Raw genomic sequence first — 24,031 nt, forward strand, 5'->3', positions numbered from 1 at the left:
GATGAAGGAGATTTTGCTGATTACGCGTTAAAACTTCATTCACAACTCTACACGACGCGTTTCCAAGCTTTTGAAGTTATACCCTCGGAAGAGTATTGAACACCCGCTCAAGTCTCCGCCAGAATACTAATAGTGCAGTCGATTTTTTTCGGCTTTTGCGGTGGCATCGCTGCGTATGCGGGAATAAAAGTTGCAAGGTATGGTCTGTACATATATTGGCAATTCAAATAATTAATAAAATATCGGATAATCTGATTAGCTGATCGGATAATCTGATCTAGAGCCAGTCAATTGCTGACGTGTACCGAAGCACAATGCGAAAACCGACAGTTTAAATTTTTTGGGAGGAAGTTACATAAAATTCTCCTTTCGAAATGTTTTCTCCGACGGTCAACCACGTTCGGTAAAATTAACAGGCAATTCTGCAAAACTCTAGACCTAAAAGGAATAGTCTGAGTGAGTCAGTTCTACAAAGGAAATATACATTCAGGTTAGAATAGACTTTTCTAGTCCCGATATCGCGCACTCCGCAGTCCTAAACTTTCTCAAGGACTGCACTTTACATGGAAAATAAGAATAATAATCAGGTATTGTAATAATTTCTATAGTAGATATGGCTAGCAATCTTTTTGGTTGCCATGAATTGGTATGTGAATGCGTAGAGGAAGCAGGGAGATATAGACTCACGTTCTGCCTTGGTGACGACGGTGTATCCCAGCTCCCGGGCGGCTTCTTCGTCCGTGACGAGGCGCATGTCCTCGGCTGCCGTCTTGGCGGGAACGGCCCTGCCGCCCACGTGCACGCTGTACACCAACTCCAGCTCCTCCACGTCTGCGTCTTCCTCTTCGGTCTTTCGGCCCTCGTTATTGCGATCGTCTCGGTCCTCGTTATTTCGATCCTCGCTATTTCGGTCTTCCCTCTTGGTCACCCTGAGGATACGCACGAGCACCGGGTCCAGCGCCCGGGGCCGCCTCCAACCGCCCTGCCCCCCGCCCCACTCCGCATCCTCGATGCCGCCCCCACGCCTGCCCCCGCCCCTCGGAGGCGTCGTTGAAGTCTCTATGCCGCGCCACGCGGATCCACGAGGCTGTGGGAGCGGAGAAAGGCCACTCGTAATTACGAACCCTCAGGGAAGAGTAGAACTACCCTCAGAAATAGCGTGTAGTCAATTGATCTGGTGGAAATAAGGTCAGTAACTATAAATTGTTATTTTGCATTCACGTACTCATTAGTCATCGTGCAGCCACTTGAGATAGAAGTTTTAAATTCTCGATAACATACTTTCCATATTCATCGTTCATTGCATACCTTTATGGAAAATGTAAGTATTGAACTTATTGACTATTTTATATAATGGAGATGCATTTGTTTGATGCAAGTTTGACTTTATTGTATACAAGTAGTTTGTTTTATTAGTTTTAGTCCTTTTTAGCTCAAATATAAAATAAACAATTCTAAAAAAACCGGTTCACTCAATAATATGGCCTTATTACTGCGTCTCTCTTAGATGGCCAGGGATTTTTGGATAGCCATCATGGTTGAAATACATTCTAGATATATTTTCCGCTATAATTGGAGCTATTGCTCGGATGGGTCGGAAAAAATGATCGTGTGGTTCATGCTTTAGTTGGGATAGGGAAGTTTGGAAGCTCTCGATCAGGAAAATTGATACGGGGGTGATTTGCGCAGCATGGTGAGGTCAGTTTTGGGTCCTTCGCGGAATGCGGACGTACTTACCGATAGGAAGTCGTTCTTACGAGCAGACTCTATGTATTACAAAACTCAACGTGTATAAGAGGTCTCACCAGTATTCCGAGGTGTCTCTCTTGTTGTCGCATGAAGGCCTTCTGGTAGAGTCTGGCGAGGCGGGCCGCGAGCACCCCTGCGAGGGGCTCTTCCCCCTTGGGGCCCCTGAGCACGGTCAGCAGCCAATAGTGCGGCAGGGACTCTTGGTCGGCGCCTCCAGGGGGAGCCGCTGTTATCGTGGGCGTGGGGTACCTGAGGGTGGGGGTTGGCGCCAGGGGAGGTGGCGCCGCGGAGGGGGTCGCCTCGGGGGGAAAGGTCCGTCGGAGCGAAGGCGTGGCCTCGTCCGCAGCCGTGGCCGTCACCCGCACCACGACCAGCACGTCTTCCGAGGGGTCCAAGGCGGAGCAGCTGGTCGCGTCCGCTCCGCAAGATGGCGTCCATGGCGACGAGGAAGGGGGAGGGGGCGAGGGGGTGTGGTGGACGGTCGACACGATGGTGGTCGTCCGAAACACTGTGGTCACCTGAAAAAGAGCCGCCGTTGTTTCATTCGCTCACATACGGCACTACGTAATAAGGATCAAATGGAGTGTGTGATGATGAAGTTCTTAGCCCGGGTTGCGTGAGGGATACTGAAAGCACCCGCACAGCTGAAATGTATCTCAAATACTTTGTCCGCATTGGCAATCAACTAAGTGCATCCATACGCTAATAAAACTCATACATTCTGCTCCATTCGCTCCCGTGAGCCCAATTATAAGGCCCGAAGGATACCTGGTGCAAATCTCTAATGAAGTCGCGACCACGGTGGGTCAATCTCCGAAAAACGTACATTTTCTACAGGAAAAAATTACATTTTGTTTAAATAAGAACCAAAATTGTGTAATTGCAGTTTGTCAACCATACAATCTATTGACGTGAGTGGCAGAGATCGTTGGTAATATTTACACTGTTTTCTTTTTAATATTTCTTTTATCCTGCTTACGGACATGTTATACATATTAGTCCACGGACACAGCAAAAGAGGAATATTGTGCTTACTCCCGAGAAAAAGTTTGTTTTATTCGTCATTGAATATTCTGTAACTAGTCATAGTGTCGAATATGATGTCCACGGACATGACGATTACCTCTAAATTAAGGTATAGTTGGCACTAACAATAGGGTGCTTTCCTATTATTTTTATTGCCTAAATCAAAAGATTATTACTCCTGGAGTAAGAATTTCACGCTCTTAGATTTTCGAATGATGGTACCTATTTTTCGCGATTAAACGAAAAGTGAAAATTTTCAAGCGCGCGAAAACGCGACGGCTATGTAGGCATGCTGGGAAAAGTCCGTGTGACGTATTTCTGGTTCCCGCTGCTGCCGTGTGAGATGACCTTGGGGCGAGGCTTGAGCGCTGATTCGACGCAAGCTGCTAGCACGTAGCTGAGTACCCTGTTAGCAGGTAGCGCTTGGCTTAAATAAGGATTATTATTCCCCAATCAAACGAAGGAAACTTTCCGAACTTAGGTATTTTTAATATTATTAAAATATGGTTCCTTGAGCTCTGTGCCTCATGCATGCATTGGTAATCTCAGACAATGTAAAACTCCTTTCTACTCGTATAGAAACTAGGTCCCTGTGACGTCACGTGGGATGACATCGCATGGGCGCCAATGTGCCCTTTTTGAATCAGGTTAAAATAGACCATTAGCATTCGTCTAAACTTGGATTTCTAAAACCAAATAATTTGTATATTATGAATACACTAATAGGAAGGAATTGCAATCAATGCATTTCGTTTTCTTTGATAAAGGAAACTACCCTATTGGTTAGGACACTGTAATTACTATATTTAACTTGCATCTAATAGTTGTAACAGACATCTGAATTGTGATTATTAAAATATTTTGCTTTTACTCATTTTTACTTGTCCACGGATATGAGTGATGATCTTGGCTCTTTCAAAAAACTGAAGTAAAATCTTTCTTCCAGCCTTAAAACAATCACTAAACCAAGTATAAACTCAAATAACCCAATATATCTGACAATCTCCTTCTCTACTCACTGGTTGTTCTGGCCTTTCAACACCTCCTATGTATAATTCCCCCTTTTTCTTGTGTGTCCGCGGACATTGATTTTTTGGTTAGGACAAATGTTTTTTAAAATTTTATAATGAATATTACGAAATAAAAGCAACCAAACAGGAATATTTTGGAATGTTTATACCGTTGTAACTTGTTAAACGATAGATTTTATAATAAATTATTCAGTAAAAGTTGTTGATGCAATAAAAACCTCTTCGAAAATCTATGTGGGACTGTTCACGGACATGGTGAATCATAGTCTTTGGACATTAAATTTGGGGAAAATAATTTTGTATATTTACTAATTTGTCTCTAAAATTAGTGAGCGGGCACTTAAAATAATATGCCAGCTTAGTTTTAATTTAACAGAATTGTTTTTTTTTTAATGGCAGTCCACGGACATAATTTTGTACGATTACGGGAGAATGACCCCGGTAAACGTCACTCAAGTAGCCATATTCTCTCTTATCATCAAAAAGGGTATAGTTGCATTTATTTACATTTAAATAACCGATTTTACCAATTAAAGGATATTTTTGGTATTCGGTAACGAATTAATGAGACAAATATGATAATAATATGAAAAAAGTTTTTCTATAGCACTTCTACGAATGCCATGTCACAATGACTTTTAATTTCCGAGAATCCGTCATCTCAATATGTTGGTCCTCTCCGAAGGACCTCGAGAAAAGGGTCAGGAGGGGTATATTAGGGTCTTCTTCGAGATCTTTCGCTTAGAGTTGCGGTCTGGGGGTCCACGACCCTTCCCCCAAACGAGCAAAATATTTAGAACTTTATCCTTGGCTACTGGCCGCCAGTCGGAGCCATCGAGGTACATCATATATCCCTTAGAATAACTGAAGTTAGTAGAGGGCGGGTGACGTCACTACTTTGGTCCCAACATGGCTGGAGCCTCTCAATGGAACCGTGGTACTGCGTCACGCAGTGGCGCACGCAACTATAGGGGGGATGGGGGGATGTGTCCTCCCCCAAAGCCTCTGAGAAATCAAAAAATATGTGAAAATCTTGTCTGGATTTGATGTATAATAACTGCATCTGCTCAAAGTTAAATTTTAAGTGCCAAAATGATGTAAAACTCAAATTCAGGCATGTTGTTTTTAAAAACTTTTGATTATATCCTCGATTCCTGGGGGGGGGGAAGCCCCCACTAACCCCCTCTTCCCCCTCCAAACCCCCCCCAACCCCCCCAAAGCATATTCCTATAGTTACGCCACTGGCGTCTCGTGATTTGCGCACGATTAGTGGAATGGCGGTACAATTGCTGTGCTTCTGGGTGCCAAGAGCAATCATTCATGGGAAGCACAATGGCCTGTCATATGCGAGAATATTTAAAAATATTTTGATGCATTGTACTTCATTTTGTGTTGCGTGCCTAATGTGTCCCCCCTGGTTCATTGGTGATTAAGTACCCCTCGTCAAGTGATGCACCTCCGTGCTGCGGCGGTCCTTTCGCTCCAAGACGCATCCGCTCCATTTGCTCCGCCGGTGCTGCACCCTTTGTTTCGTTTTCGGAACTGTTTTGGGAGCGTTGGCAGCCAATCGTCATAGCGGCTGGATCAAAATGAGGTGAGCGCAGTAATGAAATAAAATACAGGATATAAATTAATGTTTTAGGGTTTTTTGTATTATTTAGTGCGTGAAAACGAGTTTATGTTTATAGTTGAAAGCCGCGATAAAAAGGTGGCTCTGATTTCCATTATGTACCTATGTATTTCGTATTGAATGCTTTCAGCACGACCACATATTTTTACCGACGACTTATAGTTTGGGATGAACTTATAATCTTTTCATTTTAACTCCTGTCCTCTTTTCAACATTCTTAATGCTTTGTATAGAAAAGCTCCTCATTTCACAATGCGCAAGAATAGCTAGAGCTTTGGCACACTTTTAATGCTGATTCTTCAGACCTGCCACACTTACTGAGAAGTGCGACTTTGGATTTAGCCGCAATTTTATAAAACAAACGATTTTTTAAATTTCATTCGAATGAAACAAAAAAGAAAAAGTTAATTTTCACTATGCCTGACATCTTCCTTTAATTGATTAATAATTGTCGTCGCTATGAAAACTATTGAAGGAAATAAAATCTGTAACAATTAAATGCCAGAACTTTCCGATGAGGCTGTGCTTTGAGCAAATTGCATGGCCATATGCTTAAAATGTATCATCATAGTTGTAATGAACGGGGATTGTGACGGAAGCATTATCAAAATAGTATATTTCACGAAATACTCTCCCATCACTTCGGTAACATTTTTAATGATGCGCTTCAATATGCCTCTGCTTCAGCACGGCCAAGATTTTTCTAGGAACCGGGATGATGACGATGACGAAGTGTATCCGAAGAAAATAATCGCTTCATAGATGCATGCAACGGCCAAAAAATTTGTCCCAGTTTGTACAAGTTTCAGTAATCCTTCCAGGGGTATTGTGTGATCGCAGAATTGGGAGCAAGATCAAGGGAAAAGTAGATGAATCCGTTGTGCGGCCTGCACTGTCACGTGACAGTGAAACCTGGCCTGCTAAGAAACCAAATAAGAAAAATATGGATGATGTAGAAATGAGTATTCTGAGATGGACGATGGGTAAAGCGAGAAGAGATAGTAAACGATTTTAATTTTTCCCGGTGAATACTTCTGACGAATATTTCTCGGGTTTGCAGCCAGGTTAATGCTTTTATACAAGCCATTCCCGAGAAATATTCGTGAGAAGAGATAGGAATAGGAATGCGAAGATGGTGGAAGGAGTGGTTGAAAGGAAGGTGTCAGAGGGTTATTTATATTATAATGCAATGCAATGGCTTATTTATATATTTAGAAGGGATGAGGAGTATGTGAGGAACATAATTGGAAATTTAGAATGTAAATAGAAGGAAAGAAGAGAAGAAGGGGAAGAGGAAAGAGAAGATTCTGTGGAGAGAATGATTTGAGGGAGAAGGTTTTGAATGAAATGGATAAATGCCCAGGATATACATATTCTAGAGTGACTTGGAAGCGACGAGTTAGGAACAAGCGACCCTTAACGGGAATCAAGCTGCAGACAAAGAAGAAGAACTAGAAGAAAAATCCTTCCATTAATTGAAGGGGAACTCGCCTCCCTAGCTCTTCAAATGATCAATTCTATTTCACGGAACTTCGGAAAATATTGGGGTGGGAACTGAAAGGGTATTCTAATTGCTATTTCCCTAATTTTCAAAGGGTATGGCCTCTTCTGGTTATTTCTGAACTCAATGTAAAACATGAGACATAGCTGCCTCAGCTGAATGATAAATGGATATCAGAAGTGGAAGTACAAATGGAATACCTGGGAACGAAATTCTCAAAGAGTAACGGGTAATGCGACTACACTACTGGCCAAGTACAAACTACCCACTTCACGACTAACCAAAGATGGAAGAGTGTACCGTTTTCAGATTCTGGGTATGCATGGTTTTTATCCAAGCGTTGCTGAAAAAAACCACCAATTTGAACGACCAACCATTGTTCGAATCGTTACACTAGCAAGTAAAATTTTTTCCAGCGTAGCTACCAAACGATAACACCGATTTGAACAAACAAACCATTGTTAGAATATTTACACTAGCAAGGAATTTATTGAGAACATGAACGCCACTTCCGTGATACATTCTACATTGGACAGAATTCGGTCGAGTACATCGGCTAACAGTTGATTCGGAATTAAGGGTAATTCGTTATCGAATCTAGATCATTTCCAAGAACGGATGCCACTTAATTAACTCATGGGACGTGATTAAACCCTTGTCCCGCGATGCATCGTTCAGTTGCGAGGATAGAGAAAAATGGTCTCGGAGGAGGGTATTATCCGCCCATTGGAGTTTATCGATTATAGATTGGACTGCGTCTTTGAATTAGAACATTGAAGGGCCTTTAAGAGCATACGAAAGGAGGGTGCACAAAATCAATAGAATCCCACGCAACGACGGGAACGTGAACTCCCACTTTTCAGAGTGGAAATCAAGAGTTAACGGACCCTTCTTACTCTCCCCACTCATCAAGAAATAGGGTTGAGTTACACTCAAAGTGCGTCGGGACTAATGGTAAATATTTAAAGAGGAGAAGGGGAAGGCGATTTTTAAGCATTTCTATTTTTTTAATGGGGTTATAGCTCTGATTCATCCAGCTCTGGTTTCTCAAACGTCATCGTGCCAGATGAATTGGCAGAAGCCGTGAAAAAACAAACAGTTTTTTAGTTTGGCTATAAAAATGAAAATATGTCTTATTGCATTGAGAATTAAGCTAATTACTTTATTAATACTTCTTAATAAAAGTCTTCTTGCATATTGGTTGTAAATTTACTGGCGGTTACCTAGTTAATTACCCAGTTAAACGGGTGTAGCAGTAGTGATTGTCCTCTCAACAATCCGAATCCCATTCTCTTGGAAATGGGCCAGAACTTTCACGTCCAGGACATAATGTGCTCAGGGCCAGTATTCAGCAATGGTGGATTTTTGTATTTATTTCAGCCATCAGAGGAATTTATTACTCATTTACTTACTGTAGTTGCATTGAATTTTCTTTCGTAATTTGTCATTTTTCGAGTTCCATCGCTTTTTTAAACTGACGCTATCATAATACAATTTCCTAGGTTCAATGAGAGTGCTTGAAACCTTATCTACTATTTATTTCCTGTATCCCGAATTTAATAAATTTACCTTATTTTCTTGCACGAGAGAGACATCTATACACACCGAAAATTTGCAGCTAATAACCTTTTTTTTTAGTCACGTACGATTTTATCTTCAAATTGGTTTGTTAAGGAATCTTTCAACTGCAATTGTGTATTGGCTACAAAACAGGAACGATGGTCCGTTAGATAGATTTAAATGGTGAATTCGATCAAATCAAACTATAGAGTTTGATAATTGTTACCAAACTAGCAAGCACTTTTGTAACATTTATCATAACTTCGATTAAAGTTACCAAACTCTTAAGCGTATCTAATTTATGAGTTATTTTTATGAAACTCTTTCGTACAATTGAACCAATTATGAAATAGCGAAATGTTTGATAAAATTCAACAAAAACGCTCGATAAAATTTATCAAATGCTTTATTATTTGCATCTAAGTTTAAGCATATTATACAAAAATACTCCCCATCATACCAGTTTGATAGCTATTTACAAATCTTTTTCTCTGTGTGCTGTTATACATAAGATTGCAGAATTTACTCAATCCAATCAATAAATCGTTTTCGTACCTCAAGTTTAAAATCTATAAAATATATTTAACATAAAGGTGACTTGTTTTCTTGCGACTGCAACGCAAAGTGTCGCTCTAATCTTTGCTCATTTGATGGGAATGCGCGCAATTTACCTGAGTCGTTGCTACATGTTTACTGTTTCTTCTACTGCCTTAAGTTTTATGCAACTTAAAATTTAATTGTATCCCCGATGCGGTGTTCCCCGTCATAAGAAATTCCTCACCCACCATCAACTGTTTTTTTCAGAATCTTTGCTGCGTTCTAAAGTAACTATGGTGGCACTAACTGTAGCCAAAAGAGCTTATTTCTTCCACGTTGCTAGGAATGAAATGGCATGATGTCCCGAATTGATTACGGCAATATAGCCGCGGGACATTGATCTCTGAAATGTTAAAAAAAAAAATCCTGCGGGTCTTAACTAAGTTGTGAACTTCGTTGGGAACAGAACAGTGAAGTGAACACAGTGACAGGTTGAGCGGAGCTTTATGGGGAAAACTAATTCGGCGTACACTCAAAAATTATGGAAAATTGAAGGATAAACTTTGTCAAAATCACTGATATGAGCATGCAATACAACGTGGTACCATCGTCAAGTTATGTTAGGAAACTTGGGTCGTGATTTCTCAAATATATTAGTGAACTTAACAAATTTTATTCTTTGATTTTCCATAATGGAAAGAGTTCACATACATAAGCCTAAAATTATCAGTCATGACTCGAAAACTGATTGTATTTTTGATTATTAACTTTTTTGTGAAATAAAATAAAGTCATTTATCGTGTCACGCGACGGAAAAAGACAAAATACGCCTGGTTATGCGGGAGTAAGCGTTCTCTTAAATGTACCGAGTATACGTATAATAGGTGTGTGTATAGTTGAGAGGTGGATTACCTGGAAGGAGTGCTGCGGTGGGGCAGCGGCGCCTGGGACGGCGTCCTCGGCCGGTCCATCGCCAGACCCAGTCCACAGGAAGTCCTCGAGGCGGAAGGACCTCCAAAGGGCCCGCGGCGCCCCCTGGCGGCCCTCCTCCTCACCTCCACCGCCCGCGCCCAGCTCGTCCTCCGGCAGCACATCTGCAGACCAAGATGGCGCCGCCGCGCACACCGAGAAAATCAACAACAGCAAGGCGGCAACATGGCCGATCAACATAGGGCCCAGCGAAAAGGAAAACCAATACTTCAACTATCGACCCATCGCGGAAAATACATGCAATCCTACTGTATGGTCCCAGTAGAGGCCCAAATCATATTCACAGAACCACGATGTTTGAGTGGACGCAGAAGGGTAATGTCATCAGGAGAGATGCTTTTACACACGATAAGCCAATTTCAACAAATCCCCAGCAAGCGCGGGAAAAAGAAATGGCTCTCCAGACTGAACGTCTTAGCACTAAACAACTTGCATTCTGAACGTATGCTTCTTCATCCACATTACACTTTGACCCAAAGAGGAAGCTGCGATGGTGGAGGAAATGCCGTCACTAGTCAAACCATACGCATTAAATGTGTCATGAAGCAAGCACTCGTAAATGAAAATGAAGCAACAGCGCGATGGATGGCAAGAGGCACGGGAAGCTGCACTGCTTGTATTTCACGGCGGCGCAGTCGGAGGCCAGGTGGACCAGTTGCAGGACAGTTGAGAGTCGTTGGACTCACGGGCACGCTATTTTTTTACTCTTGGCTAGGATTAGGCCCTTTAACTTTTCGATGTGGCTTCATGTGGAAGGGCTGAGGGAACAGAATTCAACGCTTCGCTTGGCATTTATCTCGTGACCGCAGCACGTAAACTGACTATTGTACTGACCTCATTTAGTGGTGTATCAGAAATTGCACATCTTAGTAAATCTCTGGTAAATTCCAAAATAACTTGTTTTTCTAGTTTTACAGAAACGAAAACTTTATTCCGAAAACTTCAACCATGTAGCTCTCGTGAAATTGCAACATTGTAATGGAAACAGGAAAAAGTTGGTAAATAAATATGTTGAGAGTATTTGAAATTGTAATTTTCTTCCCATTCTTCTTCTCAAGTCCTATATGTAATGAAGATAATTTTAACACGAGGTTACTACTTTAACTAATGCAGTCGATGGGAAGAACCAATCAGCAGTCCTCTCTCTCTCGTCAGGGTCAAGCGCATGGTAGGAGTTTACCGCTGTTTCTCTGGGGATGAACCAATCGTCGTAGTCACTGAAAATTCGCAAATGTTGGTGTTCACGGGGGCGTTGAAATCTCCTATTCACACGATTTTTTTGAGCACAGCAGGGTGTTCCTATTTCTTCGATGTACATTCAGGATTAGGTTTTTTAGGCATAGGGAAATAACACACGTAGACACAGAAAGAGACTCAACCCCAAGGAATGCAACAAACGTAGCGGGCGAATGGAAAAGAAATCCTTTGGAATCTGTAGCAATAGTATCCGTGATATGGACCACAATATATGATAATGTAGTTGGTTTATTCTACCTACATTTGTGGGACGTAGAAGTTGACTTCTCCGGTGAAAACCCAAATAACTAAAGATCCGGTCGGGTTAGTACAATGCACATTTTAGTATCGTCTACATGTTTTGCAGAAGTTGGTTTCTCCTGTGAAAATACACCGGCTACTCAATTTTCAGTTGGCGAATATAAAGAATAACGCCACACCACAAGGTTGATTTGGGTTATAAAATCCACTTATATGTGCAGCCAACTTTGGCGTCCAATTTTGTTTTTGAGAATCCATTCACGTAAGCTTCAGGAGCGTTTTTCCGATCACAATCAATGCTCGCTAACTCAAAATGGGAAATAAATTGGTGGCACTCGCTACGATTATTAATATACTTTCGTGATCATAACTATAATAAGCTGTAAATAACATATACCGACGAAAGAAATAGAAAACGCGCACTGATTAGACAGCTATCGACTTGTATTAGACCATCCCAAGAAAGTTCAAGACAGGAAAGAAATTGGTAAAAACCGCTAGGTGATGGCTCAAGTTTTAGTAACACTCGTTGAGAAACTTATCCAGTCGCTAGTTAATAATAGCTGTAGATAAGCCTTATCGACGAGGGAACCAAACCACGCGCACTGTTTAGAGAGGTATAAACGGATGCTAGATCGTCCTCTGATGGAAAAGACTTTAGTAACACACTCGCTAGGTACTAACACCAGATAGACAAGAATTTAGTAAAACTCGTAAATATTGTTATCCAATCTTCTAGTTGCTTGCTTGTATTAGGTGTAGCTGACCATTATCGACGAAAGAGACACAGGTTGGAGAGATGTGGAGTAAAACTGAAGCGTCCCAAATGGAGTCGTGAGCACCACTGTCGGTTGGCGACCTCTCTCTCGCCTGCTGCCGTCGAACTTCCGCGACACGATCGACTCGTATATGAACTGCAATCAGATCGGACATCGCGGATGACGCCGACTGTGACGCCGGATTGCGCCACAGATAGCGCGCGGATCGCGAGGACCGGAAGTGCCCCCCCCTCCCACCACCCAACTGCCCCACTGACCATCCGGGCGTGGTGGACTCACTTCCGGAATAGTGACGCTGCTCCTCGCCTTGCTCTGCAACACACAACCACCACGACAACTGCTGTCATTAGAGCGGACCGATTGGGCCTCATTGGAACTCATTATTCCCGCTGTGGCTATGCAAGGCGTGTAAACGAAGAGATGGTTAGTCCAAGGGCGAATAGGCGTCGCCTCGTGACCTACTATATGTCCTCAGCTGCCACCAGTAAGCAAATCTAGGGTCGTAATAGAACGAAATTCCGTCGAGGAAGCAACCGACAGTTCGGAAGATTTGAGAGAAGGGTGGAGGGAAACCCAGCGTCTGAAATGATCTGGTCTTGACGAAAGGCGCCAAGCGGACCACGGCTTAACTAACGACTCGTCTCATTCGACGGACTGCGTGCTCTAGTACATGAGCTGCCATCTACGAAGCACCCGAGTGGGGATTGGACATTTTCCGAAAATTCTCTGCCGCCGTTGGGATTTGAAACCGGGTCCACGGGGTGGGAAGTCAACACTCTTTTCACCACACCGACACCATCTCCTCCAGTGTCCATGAACCCAAAATTACTTCACTCATTCGTGCAAAGTGGGAACTAACAGAGAGATAAGGACTCCTAGGTGGGTCCTCTGAAGGATACAACTCACCGGAGCCGGGAACCAAGACAGAGACTTGTACAAACGTGTACGCCCGTGCTCCCGTGGAGTGGGTTGGATGGGAAGGATCAAGGAAAGAGGCGCCGCTGCGATAAGGAGCCCGACGACGCCTCTGGGGTAGAGAAAGGGTTGGAAGGGACGGGACGGGGAAAAATACCTTACCGCTATAGAAGCGGAAAGGGCCCTCTAAATAGCGAAAACAAGCATACGCAATTAATGTACCATAGTTTCCATAGTTTTCGTGGATTTTCCTATTAAAGAGAAAAATCCATCGATCAAATCGTTGGATAGTGTTACCTAACAATAATAATGGCATATTGCTGCCCTCAGTTGCGTATATAGCCTACTTTTGGAGTATCCTATCTCTGATTTACCCCAAAGGGGATTGCCATTGGCAACTGCAAACATTTGTTTGATCCCAAATGGCAAAGCTTGACGCCGCGCCTTAATCTGGGTGACGAGAGGACATCGCGGCTATCACGCCACTTCGCAGGATGATTGTTCGTAAAATTCAGACGATTCAGTAAACATGTACTCCCGTTGTAATTTTCGTGAAGAAAGCTATGCAAACATGTATTTATGCTGTATACTTATTGTTTGGTTCTTGTATCTCCAAAATGGTTGGTATTTGCTATCAAATTCTACTCTTATTTTCGTGATATGACCTGAAATTTTCACATTTTTTGTTCACCGCTCGAAATTCTCGTGTTTTCAAAATCAGTTTTCATATTTTTCTGTTTTTCATATTTTATTATTCGTTTCGCATCCTGTTAACCATTGATTCTAGCTGTGTTTATCCTGATTTCTCAATCAAAATCACGACTATGTTTATTGTGTCTGAAGGTCCGAAAAGGCCCTCTGCGATATAAAGTGATTGAATTGATTCGGGCCCTCTCGGGGTTTGGCTCTCTCTATCTCTCTCGCGCGAATTCGGGGTAATGCTCCTCATTGTTGGCATTGAAGTAATGGAATGGATCGATGGTGGCCGAATTGGATAAGAGGTGAGGTCCACTCATTTCAAAATAAGGACATCCAATGGTATTTTGCCTTAAAAATATACTCTTTATAGTATGTTTGATGCACACACCGCGGCCATAAATAATTATAATAGATAGACGGCCCCGCAGATAATAATCCATAGAAAAAATTCCCGCAGCGGTATTTATGTGTCGACCAAATACGAACTACATTGTTCCAGTGAGCGACTTTTTTCTGTAATGGCTGACCTCAACGTCCCTGCTCTTGAAACTTGACAATACCGCATGGCTTTTGTCTTATTGTGATCAATGCTCATGCCGTATTAATCGCGCTGTTTCCTATGCTTATCTGCTGGGGCTTTCAAGCCCATGGATACTCTGAAAAAATTGTCATAGTAATTTCAATGCGACTTGTTTCTGTAATTTATATTTCCAATACTTTTGCATGCACTGGAAATAAACTAAGACCTTTTTTTTGCACCACAAACGCGGTTGAATCGGTGAAAAAGTTTCTCATTCCGTATTTCATCGACGAACAGTGAAAAACGTGCAAAAAATCTTCGCCCTCATCGGAATATCGGCTACCAATAAATTTAACTGGAGATGGAAAATCATTAGCTCCCTATACACGTCTCTGCAACGGCTGGAGGACATTTCTCAGGGAAGTCTTCATTGATTCGGGCCTTGAATCCTCTGAATAGCGACAAGGTAAATGATGGTGGTAGACCTCGAAATCAAGAAGAATAAGGATTTTTCATCATCAGAGATGCACACTGTATTGGCGCTGCGGTATTTTCATCTCGCATGAGAAGAACTTTTGCTTTTATTCCGCGTATTCATGTCATGCCTCGGGGGGGGGGGGGGGGGGGGGGGTTTGGTACAGTGAGGAATCCTACCATTTTATATGCACGTAAGATGTATTTCACTCTCTTAGATTCTCGATTCTTGAGTCTTCCGCAGCCGTTTAAGTAACAGATAGACTGACTCAGTGTCGTTCGTATCACTCGCAAATATATGTATTTTTTTAATTGCTCATGCAACCCAAGCCCATCATGTTGCCACCGAGTATATAGCGGCTCCCAGCCTAATTCGTGTAGAAGCTATGTAGCGCTTTTTTTCGTCAATAGCAGTTTTTAACGCATTGCGTAGCTTTCCTTTGTGCTTAAACTTGGTTCTAGGATTAGATATTTCTGTGCTGGATCCCATATGAACGCTCTACATTCGTTCGTTGAAGATTTTGACGAATCACGGTGCTTTCATGAAAGCTTGTGCAATCACGCAAAACTTCTGAATCCCCGAATCAGTTACTTCTCCACTCAAATATTCCGTCTTTACACAAACAAAATCGACCAAAATGTAATTTTTCCCGGATATTTTTTCTTTGAGCAAACACAACTTGCTACTCTACTGTCCCTTTATTTCAATCTGAAAATGACTATTCCATCAACAAATAATGAACGAACTCCTTAGTTACCACTTCGGTTACCACGGCAAAAAAACTCATAGGTGAACAAGTATTACATTTATACTTATAAACAAACAAATAAATGTTACATTTTACTGTTCATTTGTAATAAAGGTTTAAAATTCCTTTCATTGACGCATCAGTTAAATTTCATGTCGAGGAGAGGGTTGCCCTCCCCTCCAGCCTTTAAATTCGCCATTCGCAGGCGAGACTAACACTTGACACTCCCAAACATTGGCTTCACACTTATAGCCAACTAATTTTAATCAATAGAGCCCTTTGATATGTTGCATTTAAATATGTGCGAATGATAAAACACATTACGCAGTATTACCAAATGCCTTGGCCATAAGTCTTAAAATCAACTAAATTTATTTGGTAATTTTTACCACGGAGTTTAATTCTTTCATTACTTTCCTGTTTCATGACTTGTTTAAACCGCTAGATCAACTTTTTTTGCTACTTTCAGCAAACAGCTTCTAACATTTTCAACTATTTTCGTAGGGAAAACTATCAAAAAGCCTAACAGGCGCTCATGACGTCGAAGTTAGAAAAGGATTTTCCATGTATAAAAGATTTTCTTTTCATTAAGTGAAGAATTATGTTACGCGTTGCAGACTTGTTTTTCCGCTAAATTAACTGTTTTGTTAATGTTACCACACAAAACAACTAGTTTTGCGGGGCAACTGTCTTTTTAAGTCTATCTGAACCCAATGTTTGTTTACAAAAAAATAGATAAAATAAATACAGCTTAGGACACATTTTTGAGTGGAATTAAGATTAGACAGACGTTAAAATAATCGGAAGTGTTCCTCTAATGGCAAAGCGATTGAAATTACGTCTGGTGTTCAAGTGTATTTCGAGAAATTACGAGGATTCGTGAACAACCCAGCCACCCGCTCGAAAACGTATGGGTCGTCATTGGGTCGTCGAAGTGGAGGCTCGCCAATAGTTTAAGCACGTTGCGAGCAGTACTGGAAAATTTTGCGGTAAAGCAGAATTTTTTTGACGGAAATGAGTTGAAGCGCTGCTGTTTTCACAGCATTAATAAACAGTGTGGAGTCTTTCCTCGTAAAACCCTACTCAAGAAATATACCCAAGTTTTAAACTGCGGCGTTGTTCTCCTACTTCAATAGCAACTACGTGCAAGCTAAAAGTCGCGTGAGAAATAAATCTTATTTACTGGGGCTGAGAAAAGCTGTGCTTTGATCAAATTATTTATGAACAATATAAAGCTTGAGTTTTTTAATGACGTACTTAGGAATTTACCTAAGGTTTAATCTGCGGCGATATTCTCTAACGTCAGCAGCAACTACTAGTATCAGCTAGTGTTCCAAATGTAGGTATTCGAATATCGGCATACGAATATCCAGTAGATAATTGAACTAGGTGTCCTATTAACCAGATAGAAAAACGACCACCCTGGCTCATATTTATGTGCCTAAACGAATACATGAATAGCTAGATGAGTGGACGAATACCTGCCGAACTGAAGCGATGAGTTCTAGCGGGAAATATCCTCTTCCGAGAGTGCTCTACGAATACAAGTGAAGGCTTTGGAAACGATAGACTGCTAAATAAGGAGACACTAGGCCGAGACGCGAGAGTTTCTATTTAACGAGTATCTAGACGGTAGGTACTCGAGTATCCAGGCATTTTCCTGAGTACCCAAACACGAAGCTGTGTTTTGGGAATATTTTCGGATGACAAAGTAAAGGGAGGGTGCTATTTTGCTCTCGTCCGACCGCGCCTTGAATATGCAGCGAACGTATGGGATCTGGCGCAGAAAGACTTAATCCGTGAACTTAATAAAATACAGCGGAAAGCTGTGCGATTCGTCAAATCTGTTAGGGGCATAGAGAAAGCGTTACCCAGATGTTAATAAGCGAATTAGGCTGGGAGCCGATAGAGACACTGATGCTGCGCCATAGGCTGAAATTGCTTGAGCATTAGGGTGGTTTCCTATGTTTTTATTGCCTAAATCGAAAGATTATTACTCCTGTAGTATTCATTTCACACTTTTAGATTTTTAAGTGACAATATCTATTTTTCGCGATTTAATAAATTGTGAAAATTTTCAAGCGCGCGAAAACGTGACGGCTAAGTATGAATGCTGGGAGAAGCCCGTGTGACGTCTGGCTGCTTCTGTGTGAGGCCACCTGGGTGCGAGGCTATAAACGTCGCTGCTTGCTGCCGAGCATGGCGGTAGCGTAGAGAACCCTGTTAGCAGGTAGCGTTGTGCTTAAATAAGAATTATTAATACCCTATCAAGCGAGGGAAAATTTCCGACCATAGGAAATTTTAATAGGTGATTATTAAGAGATATTTCTCTGAGCTTTGTGCCTCATGCATGCATTGGTTATCTCAGACGATGTAAAACTCCTACCTACTCCTATAGAAATTAGGTCCCTGTGACGTCACGTGGAGGTTGAAATTGACCATTAACATTCAACCAAACTGGGATTTCTAAAACCAAATAATTTGTATATTATGAATACACTAATGGTGAGTAACGAATCGCAATCAATGCCTTTCGTTTTCTTTGATGAAGGAAACTACCTTATTAAGAATGGGTATCTTAAAAAAAAGCGACACCGAGAACATGATATTAGAGCCACACTATATTTCCAGGTCCGATAGAAGCGATAAATTAAGAGAGATATTTTGCCGAACGGATAGATATTGGAATTCGTTTTTCCCCCGTACGATGAAGGACATTTATAAATGATAGGCAGAACTTCGTTAGAGCTCTTCAGTTTTATGTGCAAACGGCAGGTGTCCTAACACCCCCTGCTACACGCCTATAGAGGCGCCTTGCATTGGGGTAGAATGTAGATTTAAAAGATGACGAGCTGATTTTTACCGGTCGTTAAAAGTGGCAATGCTTTTCACGTCCTTTCGTTATAAGGCGCATGTGATTCCTGTGTCTTCTTTGAGGCTCGCTGACGCAATTCCCCGAGTGATAAGAGGAGGGCTTTTTTTATTTGCTAAAACGCAAGAACTATTACGATGACTTACGTCTGATTTTCAACATAATTATTATAGCATAACGACTATTTTAACGGCTTTTTGTTAAAATGGTACACATATTCCAGTGGCAAGGAATATATTTCGTTTGATCATAATACTTCAGCCATGAGATCCTGTTTAAAAAAATATGGATTTTAAAGTAAAAATCCCAGAAATAATGTCTCGTAATGTCTGTTGTTGTGCCCGTCAGCCGGGAAGCAATATTATATAAGATATCATTAAAAGAAGGGAGACTGTTTAAGAGCCCAATGCACAATGTTTGTACCAATGTGATCCATTGCACCAGCCACCAACAGCTGATCACCCAAAGAGACCGATATTATTGTATTAGACCAGCTGTTTCCCAAATGCTCTCCAATTGCTGTCTCTAACCTCTATGGGCTCTATGTAAGGTGAACCAAGGTTTTTAAGTCCGAAGCCCTCAAAATTGCCCCAGGCTGAGTTCGATGTCAAATATACTATGAGATGCATTAAGCATTTGAAGAAACGTCTTTATTTTCCGAATTCTTGGAAAATTCGATGCATAAAATCAGTTACTCTTTTCCTATTCCCTTTTTAACTGGTCTCAGGGGATTAATAATTAATTAATGTAATAACATACACTTTTGTACCAGAAGATATTTCGCATGCCTACAAAGTCAACTACATGACTTTAGGCAGTTTTTTCTGTTGAATAGTGCCAGTTACGTATCTACATAAATCAATACGTTTTTCGGATCACTTTTCCAAAAATTAGAGGGACGTATTTGGAATTAACGTTGGTAAAAATAACGTAAATATACCGTTTCTCCCATCAACTGAGTTTATGTGCGTATTTTCCGCAGAGGAAAATAATTTTTCTCCACACGGGGTCACAGTGCCGCAAAGTGTAAGTTTATCAAAATATGAGACAATCGGTAAATATAAGTTAACTTTTCGACTGGATCGTCCTATGCACTGGTCCACCACGTTGATATAGGGTATTTTATCATCGGTGAAAGAAGTCTTTCTTTTGTAGTTTTTCGAATCTCCCAAAATACTATCAGCCTTGGGTGATTCCTGTGTCTTCCTTGAGCCTCGCTGACGCAAATTTCCATTGAGAAAGGCGCGAAAGGCGATTTTCATTTGTTTAAGCTCATGAAGTATTACTTTCACGTATATTTAATTTGCGTAATGATTTTTATGATATAACGAACATTATATCAGGAACTACAGTCATATTAGCTTAATTTATTGAATAAAATTATAGCACTTGATAATATAATATAATTTGTTTAAAATATGCGGATTCTGAACTGACATTTCCAGAAATTATGTCACACTTCCCCAATGTACGAATTTTTCAGAGAGAAAAGTAATTTGTATCGCTCAGGATCGCAGTGCCGCTAAATATTAGTTTGTCAATCGGAAAACTTGGATCAGTAGGCTAACATTCTACTCTTTGGACTACTCACGGTATTTTATTATCCGTGAAAGTTTTTCCAGTTTTTTTTTAATCCGACCAAATGAGCAAAATATAAGTTTTTCGATGGGAACACTTCGATGAGTAGTCCACCGTTCCACACTCTGGACCGCCACACTCTTCAGGGGATTTTATCAAAAGTGAAAGCACTCTTTTTCTTTTTTTTTGGTTTTTCGAATCCGAATCGTGGGTGTTTCCTTTGAGAATCGCCGACGCGATCCTTCGAGGGCTGCTTTCCAGAGGAGAGACGGTTGAAAGCAGTTCTGAGCAAGGCTGAAATTCCATCGTGGGCGTGTTCCCTCAACCTCCCCCCCCCAGCCCCTCTCCCTCCAACCCCTCTCTGAGCTGAGAGTATTAAGACGTTCGCTGAAAGCCCACCACATGACTTCCACGACGTCGATAAAAAAAAGGAGCTCCTTCCGAAAGAGCTTTACCCCCACCTCTACCTCTTCCTCTTTTCACGACCTGACGCTTTCGGGTGAGCTTATATATATATGGAAGGGAAGGGTGTCTTTCCCTTTCCTGAATACCAATAGCTCCACATGAATCCCAATTGGGGAGAAGCGGACCGCCCCAGATTTTTCACCGACACGCGCTCCTGATACTTATATATCTATAGTTTTTTTATCTTTCCGCGGAAGTCGCCCATTCCAAGAAGGCCTCTCCACTTGAAAATGGTGCTCAACTTATTCCATCGTACTTCCGCTATAACCCTTATCATGCGCGTCTTGTTTACGGTCTCCAGGGCAACATCCCTTTGGTAATTAATGCAGCCTTATCGGATGTTCGCGCAGAGTAAACTTGGCCAAAGTTTTTCAAATCGTGATGTGAAATGGTGCTTTTCTCGCGCTTCGTTTGGTCCACATCCCCTTCGCAACAGTCGACCGCTTTCATTTCCAGCGATTTCCGCCGAGTTCCACCGCAACACGAATTAAATGGGTTATTCCATGTCAGATAGATCGCTTACTTTTCCAAATTTCCTCCACCTTCACAAAACTTGGCATGATGAACACATTTAGAAATTTGAGCATATATCTCAATTTTCAGAACTTTGCAGAGAAAATTTGTTTGAGATATTAGTATTAAAAATGGCATAATTTTTGTGAAATATGACGAACTCTAGTGCATACTTATGTATGAAACTCCTGTTCTAAAAAGTAATAGGTGAAAATTTAAGCACCTCAGGGAAGCCCATACTTTGATCCATCCGAGGGTGTATCCCTTATGATTCTACCAACAGAGTAAAAATTCACATTATATAGTGGTGTATCCGTCTAAAAAAAACGCAAATATTTTTATACTAAGCACTATCTTTTAGTATTTTTTGTGTTTATATTAATTTAAAATGAGGCATTCACTCCCATTTACTTTTAAACTTAAATTTATCAAACACCTCATCTCAGATTTTCATGAAATATATATATTTTATTGCTCCGTTTATCCTCAATTTAAATGCGAAGTGGTTTCCTGGGACCAAAATCGGAAGGCAGTGTAATATAAATGGTTATGTTTCGCAGCGAACACTTCTGCTTGAGATTCAAACTTGGATTGTCGAACGTGATACCAAGTTTGGTAAAAATCTACGATTGAAAAATTGGTGATAGATTTCTCTTAAAAATTACTCACATGTCTTTTTCAAGTGAATTTCTTAATAGGCTCTTATTGTTATAAGTACTTTTTTAATGATATTTATTGAAAGCTGCATTCAAACATTGTTGTTTTATAATTCAGGAAATCGGAGTTGGTTATTGTTATTTTTCGTAAAGAAATAACTTTATGGATAGAGTATCTTGGTTGTATTTGCCATAAGCAAATGTTTGGTGTTCATAGCAACGGAACATAATGAAGACAAGAGAGAATCGCCAACGCTTTATTACTTTCGGCCAGCCCCATGACACTTCCTATCCCACTCCATTGGGAAACCATGGTCTTTTATTGAAGTCGTTTCCTCAACCTGCCGCACGTTTGCCGGGGCGGCGCCACGTATTCTGGAGGGCAAGAATTAGCGGGTAAGTTAATTTCCGTATTGTTGAGCGCATACTACAGGTGAGTGGAAATAGTCATTTTTGTAATTAATTAAGATTTAGTTTTCATTTATTTTCGAATTTTAGTCTTCTGCATTATTTCCTTATTGTTCTACATTAATATTTCGTGGATATATATCGCGGATTTACTGAAAAAAGGAAAATGCCGTGGACGTGTGTGGTACCGCGTTGCACCACTGGTTATGGCCACAAGACTTCGGGGATTTCGCTTTTTAGAGTCCCCAAGGACCCTGAGAAGCGATGAAATAGCTGTACGATTCCTTTTCTTGGTGTGCTAAAGCTCCAAAATTTATACATATTTTAAATTACAGGTTCTGCTGTTCCAGTGGTCAATGTCATTCACAGTGGAGGAATGAAGTAACACTGAGAAAATGCAAGATGCGCGACGGCTTTCATCAACTATTTATCATTCTCTCCGACTAAATTGAATCACTTAGAATGATTAGTAATTAGAAATAGAAATTAGTAATAGAAAGAATTAATAGAAATGTTAAATTGTGAGTACTCAAAATTTATTTTTCATGACATTACCTTGCATTGATTGTATAAATAATCTCAGTTTCAATAGCATTGTGTAATCATTCTGGAAATGTAGATTTGATGTGTGTGTACATTATATAAGTTGGAAAAATGTGAACCGTTTTCATTCTTAATACCTCTTTCGATGATTTCTTTTAATGCAGCTGTTATCGATGGTGCGTGCAACTCTCATGAAAAGTACATTTACCGCGTATTAGCAGTATTAGCCTGTGGTTTTGTCGTACTAATCATCTTATTTTTGGGCGAGGGATAATATTTCAGATTTGCCAGCACCTGAAAGTGATCAGACATCCGCAAATCCCTCGGATTATATCCATTGCACTGTTTTCGTGGAAGTTTATTCGGAAATTATTTGCAAAATCCCTTTCGTTCTTATCTTTCATATGGTATTTTACTTCCTTAAATCTCAAATTATTCCTTTGGTGAGTAGGCAAGCATCGTTATAAAATTGCCTTTAACGGTAATAATGGTACTTCCAGAAATTATTCACCCTGTTCAACGATTAAATATGCCTATTCTATACCCGCAAAACGTCCCTAGGATAGAATCATTTTTTTAGGTTTGCTCTGCCCTGCCATTATTATTATCACTTGATCGAGACTCAGGAGATTAAAAACACTAACATACGTCACTTCATAAGAAGTATTTCACTTCGGCCTTGGTAAGAAGCCGTTTGCGTTTCTGATATTATATTAGTTATTACTGTTTGAAAGCAAGGAATAACATCTACATTCTTATAAGGCCGTGGAAACATGCCGATGAGCTCAGAGGCAATGGTGCGTACGTAGCTTCTATGACAACTTATATTAACGTTTACCACAAGATAGCTATAAATAATTATTTCCTTAAAAATACCTTTCCTCACTACATAAGGTTTTAACTGCTGACAATCTTTCGTTATGGCTGTAACTGATTTTACAAAGGTATGGAAGCAGACGAAGCTGAAATCCAACGCCTTCCATTTTATTAATACTCACGTATGAGAACGATTTCTACGTATTTTTCGCTATAAGATGTTAAGTGCATATGAACTTGTTAACTAGTAACCACTGTCGATGTGTTTATATTCATTTTTGCCATAAATTAGTTCATAATTACTCAAGTATTGTATACAGATACGTAGGAAACTTGCCCTTCAGGATAGGTGGCGCCCCTACCGGCCTCAACGGGAAACGGCTTCATTAAATGACCATGCCTGAACGGAGAGTGTCCAGACCGTCCAGACCTTCTCATATTCTAAGACCGTGCTTTCGGCGATAGTTAAACTAAGTGATAATATATAAATCTATATAAATGATAGGTACTCATAAAATCGACG

General features: G+C 40.8%; 1 protein-coding gene across 1 annotated transcript in view; it reads right to left on the reverse strand.

Moving 5' to 3' along the window:
• LOC124162505 overlaps nucleotides 1-2,734 on the reverse strand; it is a 36,586-nt gene extending 33,852 nt beyond the window's left edge. The window contains exons 1-3 of the mRNA XM_046539069.1: nucleotides 2,729-2,734; nucleotides 1,806-2,267; nucleotides 688-1,087 (exon numbers count right to left, since the gene is read on the reverse strand). Of these exons, the coding sequence (XP_046395025.1) occupies nucleotides 688-1,087; nucleotides 1,806-2,267; nucleotides 2,729-2,734 (868 nt within the window). The remainder of the gene's footprint in view (nucleotides 1-687; nucleotides 1,088-1,805; nucleotides 2,268-2,728) is intronic.
• Nucleotides 2,735-24,031: the final 21,297 nt, after the last annotated feature.

Source organism: Ischnura elegans, chromosome 7 (assembly GCF_921293095.1).
Source record: "Ischnura elegans chromosome 7, ioIscEleg1.1, whole genome shotgun sequence".
Lineage (NCBI taxonomy): Eukaryota > Metazoa > Arthropoda > Insecta > Odonata > Coenagrionidae > Ischnura > Ischnura elegans.